The sequence below is a fragment of the Sinohyriopsis cumingii genome, unplaced genomic scaffold, assembly GCF_028554795.1.
Source record: "Sinohyriopsis cumingii isolate HCF-2022 unplaced genomic scaffold, ASM2855479v2 utg000622l, whole genome shotgun sequence".
In the NCBI taxonomy this organism is placed as follows: Eukaryota; Metazoa; Mollusca; class Bivalvia; order Unionida; family Unionidae; genus Sinohyriopsis; species Sinohyriopsis cumingii.
The window spans coordinates 2,136,519-2,158,796 of NW_028315918.1; the positions used below are offsets into that span (position 1 = coordinate 2,136,519).

General features: G+C 34.2%; 1 protein-coding gene across 1 annotated transcript in view; it reads right to left on the reverse strand.

Annotated features, from left to right (window-relative positions):
- Positions 1 to 2,038: 2,038 nt before the first annotated feature.
- Positions 2,039 to 22,278, reverse strand: part of LOC149773664 (V-type proton ATPase subunit E-like) — a 39,888-nt gene continuing 19,648 nt past the window's right edge. Inside the window, exons 6-9 of the mRNA XM_089946188.1 lie at positions 20,177 to 20,245; positions 10,601 to 10,698; positions 7,315 to 7,402; positions 2,039 to 4,263 (exon numbers count right to left, since the gene is read on the reverse strand). Coding sequence (XP_089802314.1) covers positions 4,201 to 4,263; positions 7,315 to 7,402; positions 10,601 to 10,698; positions 20,177 to 20,245 — 318 coding nt within the window. The 3' untranslated portion in view covers positions 2,039 to 4,200. The remainder of the gene's footprint in view (positions 4,264 to 7,314; positions 7,403 to 10,600; positions 10,699 to 20,176; positions 20,246 to 22,278) is intronic.

Here is a 22,278-nt window from a genome sequence, read left to right on the forward strand (position 1 = left end):
CCATTTTCCCTAGGCAGTCCCAATCCATTGTCTCTATACATTCCCTATGTTAAATTCCCACTGACCCTAGAGTATCACATTTATATTCAATTCCCATTGACCCTATAGTATCCCACCCACTACACTACTCCTGGTGATCCATTTGGATGACCCGAGATTATTTGGCTGTGAAACAACAAAAGGTGGTGTTGGAAAACACATCGAAATAACTGTCACTGGGCAAAGTTAGTAAAATTGTTCATTCATAACTCGTTGCTTCTATTTTCCGAGAAGTCACTCGATGTCAAAGGAGTTTTGAAAAAGGCTGTTGGTGCTGTGCTTATGGAGATGACTGTCATTTCCCGCAAAGCTACTGCAGTTGTTACTGTCCGTACAATATTTAATGGAAAGATTGGGTACAAGGTGACAAATGTAACTGCTGAGTAAAATGGTCCATAATTGTTTGTCTCTCTGTTGCAAACTGGGGGGCCCTGAGTGGCCGAGTGGTCTAAAGCGCTCTCCGTTATGGATGACTGCCATCTCACCTCTGTCTGCATGGGTTCGAGTCTAGGTTTCGGCTAACATGGGTATGTGAGAAAGCTCACCAGTAGCTTCTCGTGGGTCGGTGGTTCTTCTAGGGTTCTTCCTCCACCATTAATACTGGCCGCCATGCATAGTCTTTCGTGTGCTGAAATATGGCGTTAAACCCCACAACAACAACTGTTGCAAACTCAGATCGACGGTGGCTACTCCAATGACATAATACACCATAAAGATTTAGCAGAAAAAGACAATTATTACTTGTACCCTTGGAATGAAGGGTTACCATTTCTATTCTTTGTACTCTTTACATCAAATATTATTACTTGTCAATTGACAGTAAAAGTTACCATTTTTATTACTTTTACACATGTCATTAAATGTTACCATTACAAGGTACTCCTGACATCAAACTTACTGACAGTACATCTTCTGATGAAGAGCTGTAATTTGCCAAAATTGGTTTTTATTTAAAAACACATCAGAATTTTTCTCACTGAAAAAAAAAAAAAATGATAACTGACAGTTTAAAGCATGTTGTGAAATTTATGACATTTGGAAAAGAAAATTTAGAACTATAAAGATAAGAAATTGAATACACAAAATATTAATATACTATAGTTGCATAGGTGAATGACTGGGCACCTGGTTGACCTAGCAGTTTGAGAGATAGCAGTTCATGAAGATAGTTTTTATTGTGTTCTTTGCACAACAAAAAAAGTTATGAACTTGTGCTACGTGATCATGATGGCATCACATAATGTGACCTTTGAGTGGAAGGGAGTCAGAGAACAACATGCAGTTTGCACCATCCAAATTTTTTATTTTAATTTGAATAAAATACAGAACATTAAAAAAATACAAACAAAAATGCAAAAGCACAACAGTTTAAAGGAATGTAGAGATTTTCATGTGACTATGTTTAAATTATTAGATGTGTTACTGCATAAATATCACTAAAGTAAATAATGACACCGAGTAGTATCATGTACATGATTATTCCATAAACTATTTCATTTTATGAAGTTAAATTATGCTAAAATATTATCATTTACAGTTATGTGTGTGTGTGTGTGTGATTTGGATTTTTAACAGCTGTAAAAATGAATTCAGTCATATCGCTACGATGTCTGCAGTGTGGCAGTTTATAGTGATGTCTTGCACTGGGGCATCATGCCGCAGACATGTAGCACAATGTCCCACCCAGTCACATTATCCTAACACTAGCCACTTTTAATGCTGAGTGCCTAGTAAGGGAGCCCTTAGTACCATTTTTATAAGTCATTGGTATGAATTGGCCAGGGGATTTACAGTTATTTTATTAGGTACAGCTAATGAGATAATCAGCTGCTGGTAAACCCATATATTAAAATCTGACAGAGAAATCAATGCCCATTTATCTTGCATTACTGAGAACCATGCCCGTGATATCCATCATTATAAGTGCGACTAAAATGATGAAGGACAATGCAAATAAAAAATCAGACATGAAAAGGACAGCGACAAAAAATACAAGACCTTATACAATGTAAATAGGTATTTTAATAGGTCTAATCTGATTTGAACATAATATTTTACAACAGTTTACATATCTGAGTAATTATAGTTTAAATATTTGGTACATTTCACATACATGCCAAAATAATGCTTCTAAACAGTTAGAAGTGCACAATCACATTACATCTAAAACAAAGTTACCATCTAGCCAAAAAATTGGATTTTGAACCCTTTATGTCATTAACCAGTAGTACAACAGATTATCTTACTAAGGTATCTTTCAAGCTGACACAAACCATAGGCATTTTTTCTCCTTCACAATTAAGTCTGTTACTTTTCTTGGAATGTAATGATACAGGAATGAAAACTTCAAATGAAACTTTTTGAATGTGAAAAACGTAGATTCAGATCACATGATAATACTAAACTCCATTATTATGGAAGCTATAGAGCATACTGTCTTATAATGAGGAACATAACAAAACATACAATTTTACTACATAGTAATAAACTGGAATCCATGACAACATACCCAGCTTGTAACAGGGACTGTGTTATTAAGTTCCTTAGTGTGATATATATATATATATATATATATATATATATATATATATATATATATATATATATATATATATATGTATGTATGTATGTGTGTATGTATGTATGTATGTATGTATGTATGTATGTATGTATGTAATACCTTCAGAGGATAGCCCAACTAACCAGGACATGTCAAAACTCATTTTTGCACAGGTGAAATTTCATGTAATGAGCCAAGTTTATAAGTAGCCAAGAAAAAAAACCACGCAAATAAAATTTATTTTGTGACCATTTTTATATGCTGTATCCTTGCTGGGTTAGTAGGTCTAAGTTGGAATACACCCCCTCACCCAACTTTACTATGCAAATTAGCTTAGCAGATCTTGAATAAATCAGGAAATGTTCAATAAATCAAATGCAAATTAAAAATTCAATCCTTCATTGAATCTATGCAAGTATTTATCACTAGATGTACAAAGAAAACTAAAACTGTTATTTTTTTCAGATCTAGTATAAACATTTTCTTTGTATAGATTGTGTTCAATATTTTCATAGTACTGAATTTGGAAACATTTAAGCCAGAAGAATTTCTGATATTCAGAGTTGTTAGATAACTGTTTTAACTGAAACCTATATGCTGATATTGGTATCATCTTATACATAACATGTACATTTATCTTTTATGAGTCACAAAAGTGTTGCTAATCTTATTCTGCATAGCATGTATCTTATTTTAGAAATACAATTAAGTAAATACAGTTACAATGCATGCGAAATCCACTGAATTATCAGAGCACAGACATGTTAATAGCTAGTTGTAGAGAATACACCAATTTTTGACAATTTCTAGAGTAAAAAACAATGTGTACGAAAGTGCTCTTGCTTTTTAAGACAATAATACAATCTTGTTATTACATGGAAACTCCACTGAACTATAGAGCATAGCCAGAATAATCAAAACTTGGTGAGGTGAAAGTAATATCAATCAAAATATGTTACAGCAAGAATGATCTAAATGAATGCATGTCTGAAATGGTGGAATATGCAAATAATGCCAGTTAAACATACGGTAGTAATTTTATTACCTGCCAATGTTTATAATAATTAGGATTTATATAATAATTAATCATCATTATCTAAGAACACTAATTATGATCTGTAACCTATAAGATATAGGTTCCTGCTGAAACTGAATGAATTTTATCTATTTGTCAGCGTGGCAGATGTATTGAGCAACATCGGTGAATAAGAGACACTTAAAAAAATTCAGCAGGTACAATGTGGCCATATGTTGCTCAGTAATTTACATGTACTTACAAAATAGGAACATGCTGAATTAGATATAAACTCTGTTTGCATAATGCCAGTCAGAAAATGTACATAATTAAATATTATGACTCCTTAAGCTAAATCCATTTTTAGTAGTCAGTACCAAGACTTGGTTAAAATTTTACATATTTTGTAATTAAGAACACAAAATACTGCAAATGCAAATAATATTTAATTTTTCTAAAAGTTAAAGTAAAATTTCAAATCTGAATTGCTTTAAACAAAACAAATATGGAATATGTACAATTTAATCAGTAATGATCCCAAATCTACATAGGAATCTATTCAAAAAGCATCTTAAACTCCAAAGACTTAATCATAGAATTTTCTGTTTTGATTGTCCCCATACAAAATAGTTCTAAGTTCTGGAACCATCTGCAAAAAGAAAAAAATATTAAAATTATATAAGTTGCACACAAAATTATGCATTTGTTCATATCGTAAGAATGTTAATGTGAAAACACAATGTTTGGGATGCACTGACATAACTCACATTCCTATATATGTGTAAAACAGTTTCTCCTTGCAAGAAAAGCATTTGAGATGATTTAACTATGCTTATGACATCAACATCTGTGAAATGTTTTCACACTTTTATACTGAAAATAATATTTTACCAGCCTATGAACAATAGTCCTTGCTTATTACCAGCCTATGAACAATAGTCCTTGCTTATTACCAGCCTATGAACAATAGTCCTTGCTTATTACCAGCCTATGAACAATAGTCCTTGCTTACAACTTGTATCCTCTTTGCAATGATGTAACAATGTATAAAATCAATATTTCTTAAGTTATGGTTCAAAGTCTACAGCCATACCAATGATAGACCAACTTTTTGTCAAGCACTTTTTTCTAAGGAGAAGCGACAGAAAAATAATACATCACATGCACAATGAATATGGAATAGGGAAATACCACCTTCACTATCAGAATTAGTGGACAGTGCTTAAGACAGAAAATGTTAGAAACTTGATTACCAGATCAGTTAAATCTTGGGACAATGTCAATAATTTCTCACGGAAAGTGTCATGTTTAAAATCAAACTTGCATGTGGCCAAATTACTTAAATTTGGATATGATGATTGCAGGTCTCCACAAATGTGGCCAATGTAACTAAATTTGGATATGTTGATTGAAGGTCTCTACACATGTGGCCAATGTATTTAAATTTGGATTTGACTGACAGTGTCTACACATGTGGCCAATGTAATTAAATTTGGATATGTTGATTGCAGGTCTCCACATGTGGCCAAGTAATTAAATTTGGATATGTTGCTTGCAGGTCTCCACACATGTGGCCAATGTAATTAAATTTGGATATGCTGATTGCAGGTCTCCACACATGTGGCCAATGTAATTAAATTTGGATATGCTGATTGCAGGCCTCCAAACTGTCACACTAATATATGCCAGTCATATCTGACGGGACTGGCTCTTGTAATTACTTTACAATACTCAAATTGGACACTTGGATTTTCTACTAAGCCAGAAGAATTTCTGATATTCAGAGTTGTTAGATAACTGTTTTAATTGAAACCTACATGTTGATATTGGTATCATCTTATACGTAACATGTACACTGCAGTATGTGAAATGGCCTTGAGGTTTTTGTAAACAGTAAACAGAATATTGTAGCCTCTACCTGGGCCCAGTAATTGGGAGCTAGTTTCCAAGTTTGGGAGTAGACCATTTAGTTTTACCGATATTTATAAAAATAAAGAAAGGATACATCATGTATATCTATATTATAAATGTTAATTTTCATGATTATAGATTGCAAGGGTCATTTAGTAAACAATATATTAGAAACTAATTTTACTTAAACTTGAGGGTTTGTACTGTAATATGAGGTCATTTTAGTGAACACAATGAATGGTTTTGGGATAGAAGTAAACATGCTGATGAGATTTGAGTTTCATGAAAAACCAGGCTGACCAAACTCCTGACTGACTAGCTGCTGAAGAACTTGATCCTGTTGACAAAGTTAAACTGATCTACAATGAATATCTGACTCTAATCAATTTCTGCATTACATGTGTTTTTAATTCAAGGGATAATTTACTGAAAATTAGTTATTCCTGGCATAAATATCAGTTTTAGAGGAGTCATTTAGTTGTGTTCAAATTTGTTGAGACGATTTAATTATGGATTTATTTCAATTATTCATTGGAATTAACAAAGTGCTCAAACTTTAGGATTTAGCAGCTGTTTTCTGCTTGCCAAGAATTCATTTAATAACATTTTGGAATATATCATTGTGATGACACATCAAGAGTATTGGCACATCAGCACAACAGATTTAACTTCATTTGGGATACCACTAGAACTCATTTGGGATACTCAATACTTTTGGACCTGTGATAGAACTTTTAAATTATTTAGGATTTCATACACCATACTGCACGTTATTTTAAATTTTCACTTTGTATTTCTGGACATAAATTATCTTTTGAATTTTACACAACTTGTTGGTTTTGACTCTTTTCTGCTACTTAGTTTAAGACCACAGAGTTGTAACAACTAGTATCAGATTTTTAAGCATATTGTTAATTCCATAATTGTGTAATGACTTCAAAACTTGAATAAAATACCAATTATGGAACTATATTGGGGTTAAGTTTCCAAAGTAAGATGATCAGGTCTGGATGTGGTAATATTTTGCTGGATTGGCTATAAATGCTACCAATAGAATAAATGTCCAACAATAGTTCACAAAGATTTTGGAGCTCTGGTTAATTGTCATATTCCATGTTATCTTTTTAAGAGTATGAAGAATGGAAATAGTGATGTTGAATGAATGTAACTATACAGAATTTTGAGATTATGATTACCTGATAAATCAAAGTTTGAAGTTCAAGTGATTTAAGTAGTTTCCTAGCAAACTTATTAATTTAATGTTGCAGAGTTTACATTTTGTCTTTTTTCTTGTAAAAAATAATTTCGGACTCACTGGGTAACAAACAGATATCTCAATAAGAATATTCTCTTCCAGTGTTTGCAAAAAATATATTCTATTTGAAATGATTGGATATTTGTTTCTGTCCTACATGTGATGAACTTTTTTTCATGACACATTCTGAAATGTCATAAATCCTATGATATAGAAACTGATGCATTTCCCACAAAAACAGGTTTTCTGCATTTTAATTTCCTGCCCTTGTGAACATTTTGATGTGGCTAGTTACCATTTTAATTTCACTTTTAAAAAAATATCAATAACACAGCTGTACATATATATCATAGCAATTTTTATTAATATCAAATTTCTCAATTTCAATGCATTAAAAAGTAAGACGGGTTGGAAAAACTGTAAATCAAGGTACACTGATAAAATCCATAGAGAAAAATATCAAACAGCTGATACCTTTATAGCAAACAGTGTATATCTCAAGACAAATTTATATGAAAACTGTTTTCTACACACCTGCTGACTGATGAGTGATAGCCTACTTTCCAGGGTGTTTTCCACATAAAACTTGCTCCCTTGAGCTATTAATTCCACTCCTCCAGATCTGAAAATGATAAATACAGCTGTATACTGTTTCATGAGAATTATGCAAAACAGAATTACAGTATCTATGACAACAAGTCCAAGAAGAATACTTAAATCATAATTTTCACTATTTGGTCAGTTCCAGAGAGTAGTGTGTGTGTGTGTGATTTGGATTTTTAATGTAGCTTAAAAAATGTTTTTGTCATATCACTACGATGTCTGCAATGTGGCAGTTTATAGTGATGTCTAGCACTGGGGCATCATGCCGCAAACATGTAGCATAATGTCCCACCCAGTCACATTATCCTGACACCAGGCCGACCAGTCCTAACACTAACCTCTTAATGTTGAGCGCCAAGCTCGGCAGCTGTTAGTACCATTTTCATAAGTCTTTGGTATGACTCGGCTGGGGATCAAACCCACAACTTCCCACATCCAAGGCAGACGCTCTAACCACTAGGCCACCGGAGCGGTTTCCAGAGAGTAGTTTGTATAAGATTTCTTAAGGATTTCCAAATGTTCTCAAGAACTGTCTCTTACCAAAATTGAATTTTCAATTGATGTTATTTTTTCAATCCATAAATATTATAGGGATTGCTTCTCTACTGTCTGAAAAGAATTCCTTTAAGTCAAGATATGACCGTTTCTTCTTTTTGCAACTGCTGAATGCTGAAACCATCTATGATATTCTTTAACTACAAGATTTTCAAGTTAGCTAATGCTGGAATCATATTACACCATCTTCATTTAGGACAAATTAGCCACCAATCAGACAGCTTTTGGTGAAAACTCCATGCCAATACAACCAACCATTCTGGAGAATTTATGACAAGATTTTCAGTGTTTACTGTGGCAGCGACACTGGACATGTGTGGTGCACTGTTTTCATTTAGGATTAACTAAATACCGTAAGTCTTTTGCTGAAAACCCTATGCTGATATTAACATGAATTCTAGAAGAGTACTGATAACAAGATTTTCATGACGGCTATCAATGGTAACAATATTGGACATCAGTATCATTTTCATTCAGGGCCAGCTAGACCTATGGATGAAGGTGTGCATAAAGTTTCATGGCAATCCTCCAAAAACTTTAGAAGAAGTCGCAATGGTAAACTTGTGCTAACTGATGGATGTCAGTACCTAAATTTGAAGCTTGGGAAAAGGCCCTATTTTTTAAAAAAAGAATAATCATTGTTCATTGAATAATTTTTTGTAATAAAGCTGAACATCACAAAAATTGGTATCCACACAAAACAGTGAATTCACTGTATGTATGTATGTATGTATGTATGTATGTATGTTGTTGTTGTTGTTGTGGGGTTTAATGCCATTTTTCAGCACACAATAGGCTATACATGGCGGCCAGTATTAATGGTGGAGGAAGAACCCGGAAAACCCTGGAAAGAACCACCGACCCACGAGAAGCTACTAGCAAGCTTTCTCACATGCCCACATTGGCTGAATCTTAGACTTGAACCGCCGCAGACAGAGGTGAGATGGCAGTGATCCGTAACGAAGAGCGCTTTAGACCACTCGAGGCCCCATGTATGTATGTATGTATGTATGTATGTATGTATGTATGCATGTATGTAGTTTAACAGCACATCAGCTCTACAGACTGGTAGATGACATTATGATTTTCAGTTCTAATTCTATAGTAACCAAGTCTGTGACAATAGGACAAATAAACACCAGTCAGAAGTGCTCATATCCAAAATCTAATAATCACTCCAATACAAGTTTGGGTCTTACACTTCTAATTTTTGTTTTTAAAATAAATTTTCATCTGATATAGTTCCCAGTGGAACCAGACACGCACTGCATTAAAGACAATGGAACCAGTCTAACTTAAAATTGACCATTCAAATGTATTAAGTCTGGACTTAACTTTATGACTTGTGCTGGTGAAATTGGGTATAGATTTATTATGTTATAAGTTTAGGCTTTAATACACAGTAACAAAAGAAAATGTGAAAACAACAAGCTTTGAAAAATTTAACAAATAATTTATTTCTCTGGAAAAACACTGTACAAATGAAAAAATAGGAACTTAGGGTTTTAAGAATCAAATCCAAAATAATCTAAGAATAATCCATGAATTAAATTTTTGAAGTCCTAGTGATGAAATGTTCTAATGAATTCAAGTTCGAGTCCCGACGAAATATCCAAAATGGAAGGCGATGACATATACTGTGGTCAGTATGGTGCTGTAGCATCTACAGTTCTTTGTTATTCCACAGACAATAATATTCCGGTGTTTGAATTTCCAAATAAAATTTTAAGAAAAGTCTTTGTCTAAGAATTCTGTATGAGCACTCAAATATTTCCAGGAAAAAGTTGTTGTTGTTGTATAACTTAACGCCATTTTTCAGCATAAGATAGGCTATACATGGCAGCCAGTATAAATGGTGGAGTAAGAACCCTAGAATATCCCGGGAAGAACCACCGACCCACGAGAAGCTACTGGCAAGCCTTCTCACATACCCACATTAGCCTTGAACCCATGCAAACAGAGGTGAGATAAGTTATCCGGAACGGTGAGCGCTTTAGACCACTCTGCCACTTGGGGCCCCTCCAGGAAAAAGAATTAATCTTTCAGAATCCAAATAATTTGAATGAAAATTAAAATATAACTCCAAACTGTCACAACAAAAGGAACACCTTTACATCCCAGGGTTTAGAAGCTGACTGAGAAATATCTCTCTAAACATCACTAATAAATCTAACTAGTGTGCCATTTCGGAAAACCCAGAATTGCGACATTTAAGTCACATATTCCCAGTATGACCTTGACAAAAAACAATCATTTTACTCTAAGAATAAGAAAAAATAGAATGTTATTTATTTGACTCCTTGATTTCTGAATCAAGGTCGGGAACTAAGCCGAAAATAGAAACAGTGTTTCTATTATTAGGTGTTTATGATAAGAGGTCGAACTGAATTGTCTGGAGAAAAAAAATGACAAATCAAATTCCTAGTAAACAAAATTACATTACTCTGACACGTAATGAAATTTAAAAATAAAATTTTAAAACTTACAAACAATTAAATTAAATCAAATATACATAACAGGTTATACATGCAACAAGCAGGCTTAAGGAAACTTTCATAAACCAGTTTTTCATTTGGTGTATTAAAAGTTAAATAAAATAAGATCTTTTTCACAAGTGTATGGATGTGCAGCCAAGACTAAATAGCTTTCTTGCATTACTTACACATCAGGTCCAAAGAAATTCTCTGTATCTACTGTGACTTTCATCTCTTTCCCCTTGGTAAGTTTCTGATATTTTGCTATCGCACCAGGAATGGCCTCCTGTAATACAGATAATATCTCAATTAAAGGTAGTTTGTTATGCAAATAAAAGAGATACCCAAATTTCAATTCCTCGAGATTCAATGAAAAAAAAAATTTCATTTATCCTGAGTCAAATAAAAGTACCACCTTAGATGCGGCAGGTCGTGGGTTCGATCCCTGGCTGAGTCATAGCAAAGACTTACAAAAATGGTACTAACAGCTGCTGAGCATGGCGCTCAGCATTAAGAGGTTAGTGTTAGGACTGGTCGGCCTGGTGTCAGGATAATGTGACTGGGTGGGACATCATGCTACATGTCTGCAGCATGATGACCCAGTGCTAGACATCACTATAAACTGCCACACTACAGACATCATAACGATATGACTAAAAAAATTGTTAAAGCTACATTAAAAATCTAAATCACACACACACTCAAATAAAAGTATGGTCTTTTTATAAGGTAAAAGACATCAAGGACTTAACATTCTGCAAATGGAATTCTTATTAACTAAAAAATTTAGATCAAATTAAACTTTTCATTTACTCTGAGTCATACAAGAGTTGGGCGTTTCATACGCAAAAGACAATAAAGATTGGAAACTGAAGAAAAGAAAAATGATAAGAACTATTACAAACTTTAGTTGACTTATTTTATATCAAACATACCCATTTCTAAAGGAAAATAGCCTATAATTTTTTTTATTTCAAATGAAAGTCAGAATTGTGTAATCCAAATTAGAAAAATTTCTATGTAACCCAGCATAAACTTATATACATATGATTTTCAAAAAATACATATTTACTGTCACATAAAGACAACCTGTTCATCAAGACCACTTTTAAATTGTCTTCCTGTGGGATCAGTTACACATATGACTGTATTTCATTACCAATAATAAATACATCCTGTGTAGAAAGACATTTATTATAATCCTAACCCTAACAAGTAACTAATTTTACTAAACCTCTCAAGCTTACTTCCTCAAACTGCGACTTGTGAATGTCTAAACACTAACTTGGGTCCCTCTTCTTATCTGCTAACGGAGTCCATAAAAATATTTCCTGTAGGTTTATGCAATAAGATATTTGAAGGTCTTTGAGTATCTCACTGTCTGGTTAGTTTATTTCTTGAACATTCAGCAGGAATCAGGGATCAAAATGGGAAAGGAAGTATACAGAGCTTGCCTTTCAACTAGTACATTATTAATTTTACTGCCTTTATGAAATCCTATCCCTAGGCTTTGTTTTAATGAATCTTTCTACCTTGATTGCATACTGAAATACTGTTAAACCTAGCATTTACAGGGCTGTACAAATCCACTTGCTTCATGCATGGGATGAGTTCAACTTCAGCTTAGGTAAGCTCAAGATTGCAAGATGTTTGTCCATGTGCTAGTGCAAAGAATTGTATATGTACCCGTGTGTGTACCATGAAGACCCAGATCTAGTGTCACATAAAATGCTAATATATCAGGATCCATACTGTTTGTTTTCAGGACTTCAGATGAGCATTGTATTAGTACCTTTTATGCAAACAAATTAACTAAAAGCCTATGAATAAATTACTTTATGTGTCATATTATGCAAAATAATTTCAATTCAACCATTCAGTTCAAAATAACCAGTATACATATCCTGTTAAAAGCACAATCCATGTTTTGATGATGATGTTGTATTCTATCAGAATTAACAATATTCTACTGATAGCAATTCCAAATAATAAGTGCACATCTGACACGATATTACTTGGTTACTGTAACAAAGCTTTCTCAAATACAGGCTATAGTCAAACATAACAAGTCTTTATCATTAAGCTGCAGGATGCAACCAAAATGGTACGAGTATGTATCTAATGTGTTTGAATTGAATTAAACCTCAGCATAATAATGGCTATAAGGTTCCAATTAAAAGATAAATTCCAAAGCTGTAAAATTAACTGACAAAATCTTTAGGATGATAAGCCCTTTCAAATAAATCTAATCATGAAATACTCCATTTCCAGAGCAATCCAAACTATAATTAGACAAATTTCCAGAGCAATCCAAACTATAATTAGACAAAGTCAATTAGTAAAATTATAATAAAGAACATGAAAAACTAATGTCTTTGACTGAGACCAAGATAATGATCCTAATATTTAACGTCACAGGGAACTATAAACTACACATTAGTTGTTTACAAAATACAAAAATAATTCATGATTCTGTCAGGTAGACAAGGAATTTGATTCTGGATAAGTTCACTACAAAATACAATTTTACCTAACCCATAGCATATAATGAATGAAAGAAAACTAATAAAGCATGCAAATTAAATACACATAACAACAGTGTTATCACTGTGATAAAAAGAAAAGACAAAACAGTATACACAGGAAAATGTAGTCTTACCTGTGTGATAAATATGAAAGACAATATTGTATACACAAGTATATTTAGTGTTATCTCTAATAAATATGAAAGACAATACAGTATACACTGGTATGTACAGTGTTAACTCTATGATAAATATGAAAGACAATACAGTATACACTGGCATGTACAGTGTTATCTCTAACAAATATGAAAAACAATACAGTATGTACTGGTATGTACAGTGTTATCTCTATGATAAATATAAAAGACAAAACAGTATACATATACATAGGTATGTAAGTGTTATCTCTGTGATAAATATAAAGGACAGTACAGTATGCATGGGTATATGTAGAGTTATAGCTGTAATGAATATGAATTGCATAGAATTTTCAATGAAGTCTCTATATCTCACAAAGTTCTCAAATGTTTTTCAGCTTTCTGTATTTTAAATAGTTTATTATCCACTATTTAACATAAAAGCATACGAACATTACTTTTTACATAGCAGTACTCTGTTTATACTACTAACATTAGACTTTTTACATAGCAGTACCCTGTTTATACTACTAATATGAGACTGTTCACACAGCAGTACCCTGTTTATACTACTACTATGAGACTGTTCACACAGCAGTACCCTGTTTATACTACTAATATGAGACTGTTCACACAGCAGTACCCTGCTTATACTACTAATATGAGACTTCACACAGCAGTACCCTGTTTATACTACTAATATGAGACTGTTCACACAGCAGTACCCTGTTTATGCTACTAACATTAGACTTTTTACATAGCAGTACCCTGTTTATACTACTAATATGAGACTGTTCACACAGCAGTACCCTGTTTATAATACTAATATGAGATTATTCACACAGCAGTAACCTGCTTTTTCTGCCAACATTAGGCTGTGCACACAGCAGTACCATGTTGATACCACAAAATATTAGACTTAACACAGCAGTACCCTGCTGATACTATGAACATCAGACTGTTGACAAAGCAGTACATCGTTTGTTGACACCAGCAGTACCTTATTTATACTACTAACATTACACTGTTCACACATTAGTACACTGTTTATAATACTAATATGAGACTGTTCACACTGTAGTATCCTGTTTATACTAATAATATTAGACTGTTCACACAGTAGTACCCAGTTGCTGATATTAGACTGTTTACTGAGTAGTACCCTGTTTATACTACTAACATTAGACTGTTCACACAGTAGTACCCAGTTGCTGATATTAGACTGTTTACTGAGTAGTACCCTGTTTATACTACTAACATTAGACTACACACTAGTACCCAGTTGCTAATGCATAGCTGCCAAGCCTCCGGCTTGCAGTTAGTGAAAATAGGGATAAAAATTTGTGAATTTTGACATGAATTTGTATAGCGATCTTCAAGTCCGGGAATATTTGTTGGAACAAATGTTTAGCATGATCTCCAGCTAATAAAGGTAGATTGTGTTCAACAAGAAAACTCACAAACAATGCTTCAGTCTTGGTAGATTGAAGGTCTTCTGTCGATGGCTTAAAATATTCCCAAGCTGAAATCTGCTGCGAGTTCTTAATTTTCCCAACCTCTATGTGCTTTCTGCTACCAATGTGCTTCCTCACATCATCTCTGCCACCATGCCCAATGTTAAAATTTGTGGCACACTGCATGTAAAAAGCATTATGTATATCGATGTTTGATGGCAGAATGCATGGCCAATTTTTGGTATATTCCAAACTAAACATCACTTTTTGTGCAATACATTTCTTTTTCCTTGTTGGTGAAGACAATTTCAAGGTGCAGTGCCGAATGGTAATTCAAATCAGCATTTGTGGCGCATGCTCAGAGCGAAATTCTGGTTAGGCCCTAGTTTCTCTCAAAAGCATTTGTAAAACTACTCTTATACATATAGATTAAATTATGCTAACATGCCTGCTACCGGGCCAACTGTACCAATCAGCTATAGTTCCACTAATATCACGACTATCAGTACTGGACAATTTCGGCAACTGCTGATATTAAAACTAGTGCTTAACAAGAGATGGGTCATTTTATTAAAGATTTAAAATAATTGAGAATTGGGGAATTTGTGATTTTTTTTAATGCAGCGTGAATTTGTGAATCGCTGAAAAAGTTGTGAAATTCATGCCAAAATCGTGAGGGATGGCAGCTATGCTAATGTTAGACTGTTTACAGAGCAGTACCCTGTCTATACAAACATTAGAATGTTCACACAGCAGTACCCTGTTTATACTACAAACATTATTTTTATTTTTTCCATAATTTGCTAAAATCTGACTATAGTGATTTATTTTATTTTCTTTAAAATAACTGAATGTGACCACTGCTGCTATGTTGTTCTCAACTGCTATGCTTGCCTTTGTCTATTTACAGTTCAATGAAGGAGGTAAAAGTAAACATTATTATCACAAATGCAAATGTTTATGCATGCATCAAATCAGAACAACAGTTACACTGATACCCAACCGTAACATACTGTGTCTGCCTACTTGTCGTGTCTGCCTACTTGTACATACAGCAGTACCCTGTTTATACTACAAACATTAGACTGTACATACAGCAATAACCTGTTTATACTACAAACATTAGACTGTACATTCAGCAGTACCCTGTTCATACTACGAACATTAGACTGTACATACAGCAATACCCTGTTTATACTACAAACATTAGACTGTACATACAGCAATACCCTGTTTATACAAACATTAGACTGTACATACAGCAATACCCTGTTTATACAAACATTAGACTGTTCATACAGCAGTACCCTGTTTATACTACAAACATTAGAAAAAAGTAATAACTTTCTTGTTGATAAAAAAAGATTGCAAAAAACAAATTTTGTTTTAGTCCAGCAAAAGTTATTTTTTCCATAATTTGCTAAAATCTGACTATAGTGATTTATTTTATTTTCTTTAAAATAACTGAATGTGACCACTGCTGCTATGTTGTTCTCAACTGCTATGCTTGCCTTTGTCTATTTACAGTTCAATGAAGGAGGTAAAAGTAAACATTATTATCACAAATGCAAATGTTTATGCATGCATCAAATCAGAACAACAGTTACACTGATACCCAACCGTAACATACTGTGTCTGCCTACTTGTCGTGTCTGCCTACTTGTCTGTATACAGACTACAAAAGTGACTAGGTTTATGAGTGACTACTAAGGCTGTGTTTTCACTGATGACAACCGATGAATGCAACTGACAGAAAAATGGATGCTGGCTAAATATGTCTAGTTGGTTTAAAAACAACAATAATATGAGTAAAATGCTTTTGGGATACTACGGTCTCCATTTTAGACTTTAGAGGACATAGCAAATGTAGCAAGAACTTTATTCTGATATCTTCAACTGGTCCAGTAATGGTAGGCTTAATCTACAGCACAGACACAAACTTACAAGTATTACCGTAACAATATCAACTGGTCCAGTAATGGTAGGCTTAATCTACAGCACAGACACAAACTGAAAAATATTACCTTAACAATATCAACTGGTCCAGTAATGGTAGGCTTAATCTACAGCACAGACGCCAAACTGACAAATATTACCTTAACAATATCAACTGGTCCAGTAATGGTAGGCTTAATCTACAGCACAGACGCCAAACTGACAAATATTACCTTAACAATATCAACTGGTCCAGTAATGGTAGGCTTAATCTACAGCACAGACACAAACTGACAAATATTACCTTAACAATATCAACCGGTCCAGTAACGGTAGGCTTAATCTACAGCACAGACACAAACTGACAAATATTACCTTAACAATATCAACTGGTCCAGTAATGGTAGGCTTAATCTACAGCACAGACACAAACTGACAAATATTACCTTAACAATATCAACTGGTCCAGTAATGGTAGGCTTAATCTACAGCACAGACACAAACTGACAAATATTACCTTAACAATATCAACTGGTCCAGTAATGGTAGGCTTAATCTACAGCACAGACGCCAAACTGACAAATATTACCTTAACAATATCAACTGGTCCAGTAATGGTAGGCTTAATATACAGCACAGACAAAAACTGACAAATATTACCTTAACAATATCAACTGGTCCAGTAACGGTAGGCTTAATCTACAGCACAGACACAAACTGACAAATATTACCTTAACAATATCAACTGGTCCAGTAATGGTAGGCTTAATCTACAGCACAGACACAAACTGACAAATATTACCTTAACAATATCAACTGGTCCAGTAATGGTAGGCTTAATCTACAGCACAGACACAAACTGACAAATATTACCTTAACAATATCAACTGGTCCAGTAATGGTAGGCTTAATCTACAGCACAGACACAAACTGACAAATATTACCTTAACAATATCAACTGGTCCAGTAATGGTAGGCTTAATATACAGCACAGACAAAAACTGACAAATATTACCTTAACAATATCAACTGGTCCAGTAACGGTAGGCTTAATCTACAGCATAGACACAAACCGACAAATATTACCTTAACCATATCAACTGGTCCAGTAATGGTAGGCTTAATATACAGCACAGACACAAACTGACAAATATTACCTTAACAATATCAACTGGTCCAGTAATGGTAGGCTTAATATACAGCACAGACACAAACTGACAAATATTACCTTAACAATATCAACTGGTCCAGTAACGGTAGGCTTAATCTACAGCATAGACACAAACCGACAAATATTACCTTAACCATATCAACTGGTCCAGTAATGGTAGGCTTAATATACAGCACAGACACAAACTGACAAATATTACCTTAACAATATCAACCGGTCCAGTAATGGTAGGCTTAATCTACAGCACAGACACAAGCTGACAAATATTACCTTAACAATATCAACTGGTCCAGCAATGGTAGGCTTAATCTACAGCACAGACACAAACTGACAAATATTACCTTAACAATATCAAGTGGTCCAGTAACGGTAGGCTTAATCTACAGCACAGACACAAACTGACAAATATTACCGTAACAATATCAACTGGTCCAGTAACGGTAGGCTTAATCTACAGCACAGACACAAACTGACAAATATTACCTTAACAATATCAACCGGTCCAGTAATGGTAGGCTTAATCTACAGCATAGACAAAAACTGACAAATATTACCTTAACAATATCAAGTGGTCCAGTAACGGTAGGCTTAATCTACAGCACAGACACAAACTGACAAATATTACCTGAACAATATCAACCGGTCCAGTAATGGTAGGCTTAATCTACAGCACAGACACAAACTGACAAATATTACCTTAACAATATCAACTGGTCCAGTAATGGTAGGCTTAATCTACAGCACAGACACAAACTGACAAATATTACCTTAACAATATCAAGTGGTCCAGTAACGGTAGGCTTAATCTACAGCACAGACACAAACTGACAAATATTACCTTAACAATATCAACCGGTCCAGTAATGGTAGGCTTAATCTACAGCATAGACAAAAACTGACAAATATTACCTTAACAATATCAAGTGGTCCAGTAACGGTAGGCTTAATCTACAGCACAGACACAAACTGACAAATATTACCGTAACAATATCAACTGGTCCAGTAACGGTAGGCTTAATCTACAGCACTGACACAAACTGACAAATATTACCTTAACAATATCAACCGGTCCAGTAACGGTAGGCTTAATCTACAGCACAGACACAAACTGACAAATATTACCTTAACAATATCAACTGGTCCAGTAATGGTAGGCTTAATCTACAGCACAGACACAAACTGACAAATATTACCTTAACAATATCAAGTGGTCCAGTAACGGTAGGCTTAATCTACAGCACAGACACAAACTGACAAATATTACCGTAACAATATCAACTGGTCCAGTAACGGTAGGCTTAATCTACAGCACAGACACAAACTGACAAATATTACCTTAACAATATCAACCGGTCCAGTAATGGTAGGCTTAATCTACAGCATAGACAAAAACTGACAAATATTACCTTAACAATATCAAGTGGTCCAGTAACGGTAGGCTTAATCTACAGCACAGACACAAACTGACAAATATTACCTGAACAATATCAACCGGTCCAGTAATGGTAGGCTTAATCTACAGCACAGACACAAACTGACAAATATTACCTTAACAATATCAACTGGTCCAGTAATGGTAGGCTTAATCTACAGCACAGACACAAACTGACAAATATTACCTTAACAATATCAAGTGGTCCAGTAACGGTAGGCTTAATCTACAGCACAGACACAAACTGACAAATATTACCTTAACAATATCAACCGGTCCAGTAATGGTAGGCTTAATCTACAGCATAGACAAAAACTGACAAATATTACCTTAACAATATCAAGTGGTCCAGTAACGGTAGGCTTAATCTACAGCACAGACACAAACTGACAAATATTACCGTAACAATATCAACTGGTCCAGTAACGGTAGGCTTAATCTACAGCACTGACACAAACTGACAAATATTACCTTAACAATATCAACCGGTCCAGTAACGGTAGGCTTAATCTACAGCACAGACACAAACTGACAAATATTACCTTAACAATATCAACTGGTCCAGTAATGGTAGGCTTAATCTACAGCACAGACACAAACTGACAAATATTACCTTAACAATATCAAGTGGTCCAGTAACGGTAGGCTTAATCTACAGCACAGACACAAACTGACAAATATTACCTTAACAATATCAACCGGTCCAGTAATGGTAGGCTTAATCTACAGCATAGACAAAAACTGACAAATATTACCTTAACAATATCAAGTGGTCCAGTAACGGTAGGCTTAATCTACAGCACAGACACAAACTGACAAATATTACCGTAACAATATCAACTGGTCCAGTAACGGTAGGCTTAATCTACAGCACTGACACAAACTGACAAATATTACCTTAACAATATCAACCGGTCCAGTAATGGTAGGCTTAATCTACAGCACAGACACAAACTGAAAAATATTACCTTAACAATATCAACCGGTCCAGTAACGGTAGGCTTAATCTACAGCACAGACACAAACTGACAAATATTACCTTAACAATATCAACTGGTCCAGCAATGGTAGGCTTAATCTACAGCACAGACACAAACTGACAAATATTACCTTAACAATATCAACATCCTGTTTGCGGCATCGAAGAATTACTACAGTTTCCATGAGTTGACATAATCCCTGAAAATAAAAATAGAAAATTCAGATAAAGGCCATGTTACTTGGCTAATATATTGCCATATGTCACTCAAAGCCTACATATACTGAATGCTCTGGATTGCTGACCAATAGAACAATAAGTACAGCTCACATGTATTTTTGGCAATAAAATACTAACAAATCACCACTGCAGCTCAGCTGGCATGCCGATGGCATCTCCACCATGGAGCAGCTGATTGGCAATTTTGATTGATGTCTGAATAGCCAATCAAAAAAGACCACCTATGGACAGACCAATATGTCATGCACGATTAACAATCAAATACCATATCTGTAATATATGATCTTTGTTTCAATCATATTTATGGGGAATAGTAATAAATTTTAAAAGTCTTGTATATTTTGTACATTTAGAAAAGTTACACTCATCAATGATGAGAGGACCACCTTGCTGATCTTCTCTTGAACAATTAAACTTTATACTGTTTAAACAATGTTTATGCAATATGTTTACACTTTTATTAATTCCAGATAGAAGCAGCTTCTGTTTAAAAACACAAACAACAAAAATGAAAACAGTGAATTTACACTTAAATGTGAACCACACGTTTAGTCCTTAAGAAGTAATGGCCCTGTTACAAGACTGAATATACATGTACACTGCTACCAACTAGTTCAATTCTGAATACACGTATACAGTATGGGACTGGCCATTTAACTGTATGAAGCTAAATTATTTATGACTGTGCTATTTTTGTTATTTCATTCATTACAAGATAAGTTTGTTTCAAGTACAGTAAGGAATGGCATAGTGTCCCTTTTTATACCACAAATCAGAATAAGACAATAGTTTTCAAGCATTTACCCCCTACCTTTTAGAAACTTAAATGGTCTCTCCCTAATAAAAACTTGGCTTCAGAGGATGTTCAACAGAAATCAAGGTGGCGACCATTGTAAACACTGTTATAAAATGTTAGCATCAGAAGATTTCAGCTTGTGAAAGGTGTGTTTCTCTCACATGAATAACTCTGTTTTGCACAAAAAACATGTAGTTCAAATTAACAACATAAGTTTTACTGATTGACATTTGAGCAGTCGATGAATGATGACCAGCCACGGAAAGACCAAAATGTTATGCATGATTTACAATCAGATACAATCAGGACTTCTTTTGCAATATGTTTACACTTTTACTTTATTCAAAGAAATCTGAACAAACTTAAAATTAGATTCCATTTAACAGCCACTTTTGTTTTAAAAAAAGACCCAACAAGAGCACATTCTGAATTTATGAATCATGTAATGACCCAGTCAGGAGGCTGAATATAATTTTAACTACACATGTACTGCAAGGGACCGCCAATTTAGATTGTTCTTTCCAACAAAGATATTTTTTGTTGTTTCATTCCTCATAAGATAAATTTATTTTAAATAAGAAAAGGAATGGCATTGTTCCTTTTTATAATACAAACTTCAAGTTTAAATCACACCTCTATAATCCTGTGATTGGATGTCAGAAGAAATAGTACAAGATATTACTGAGAACTTGCCAGGGCCAGATCAGGGACTCCACCCTACCCATTCTCTGCTAAAATAAAACAAAACATACACACACAAACCTACAATCACTTGTCACTTAAACTTGACCATCATTTTATTTGTGAGCATATTTATTGGGTATTATGCACACTTTGAGTAAATATACGCTTGCTTTGGTGCCCTTTTGAGGAAAGTTGGGGCCCTTTTGAAATTTTGGCCCCCTTCCAACACTTGACCTGATTCGGATATGCTTGTGCATAGGGTAACTATTGGAATATTGTTTCACATCAGTCAAATATGAATGTGATTTTCTTGTAAAATCTTTGACACTTATCATTCGATTTTGTTCTTTTCACTGCAGAGAGTGCAATAATACTGAATTTTCATGTGATATTTAACAAAGTATATTGCGTGAACTGCAACAGAAATTTGGAAATAAATGCATCCGTACATTCTGATAACAGTATTGAGATTTTTTAATATATAGATTCACTGCACCAAATGTACATGAAATA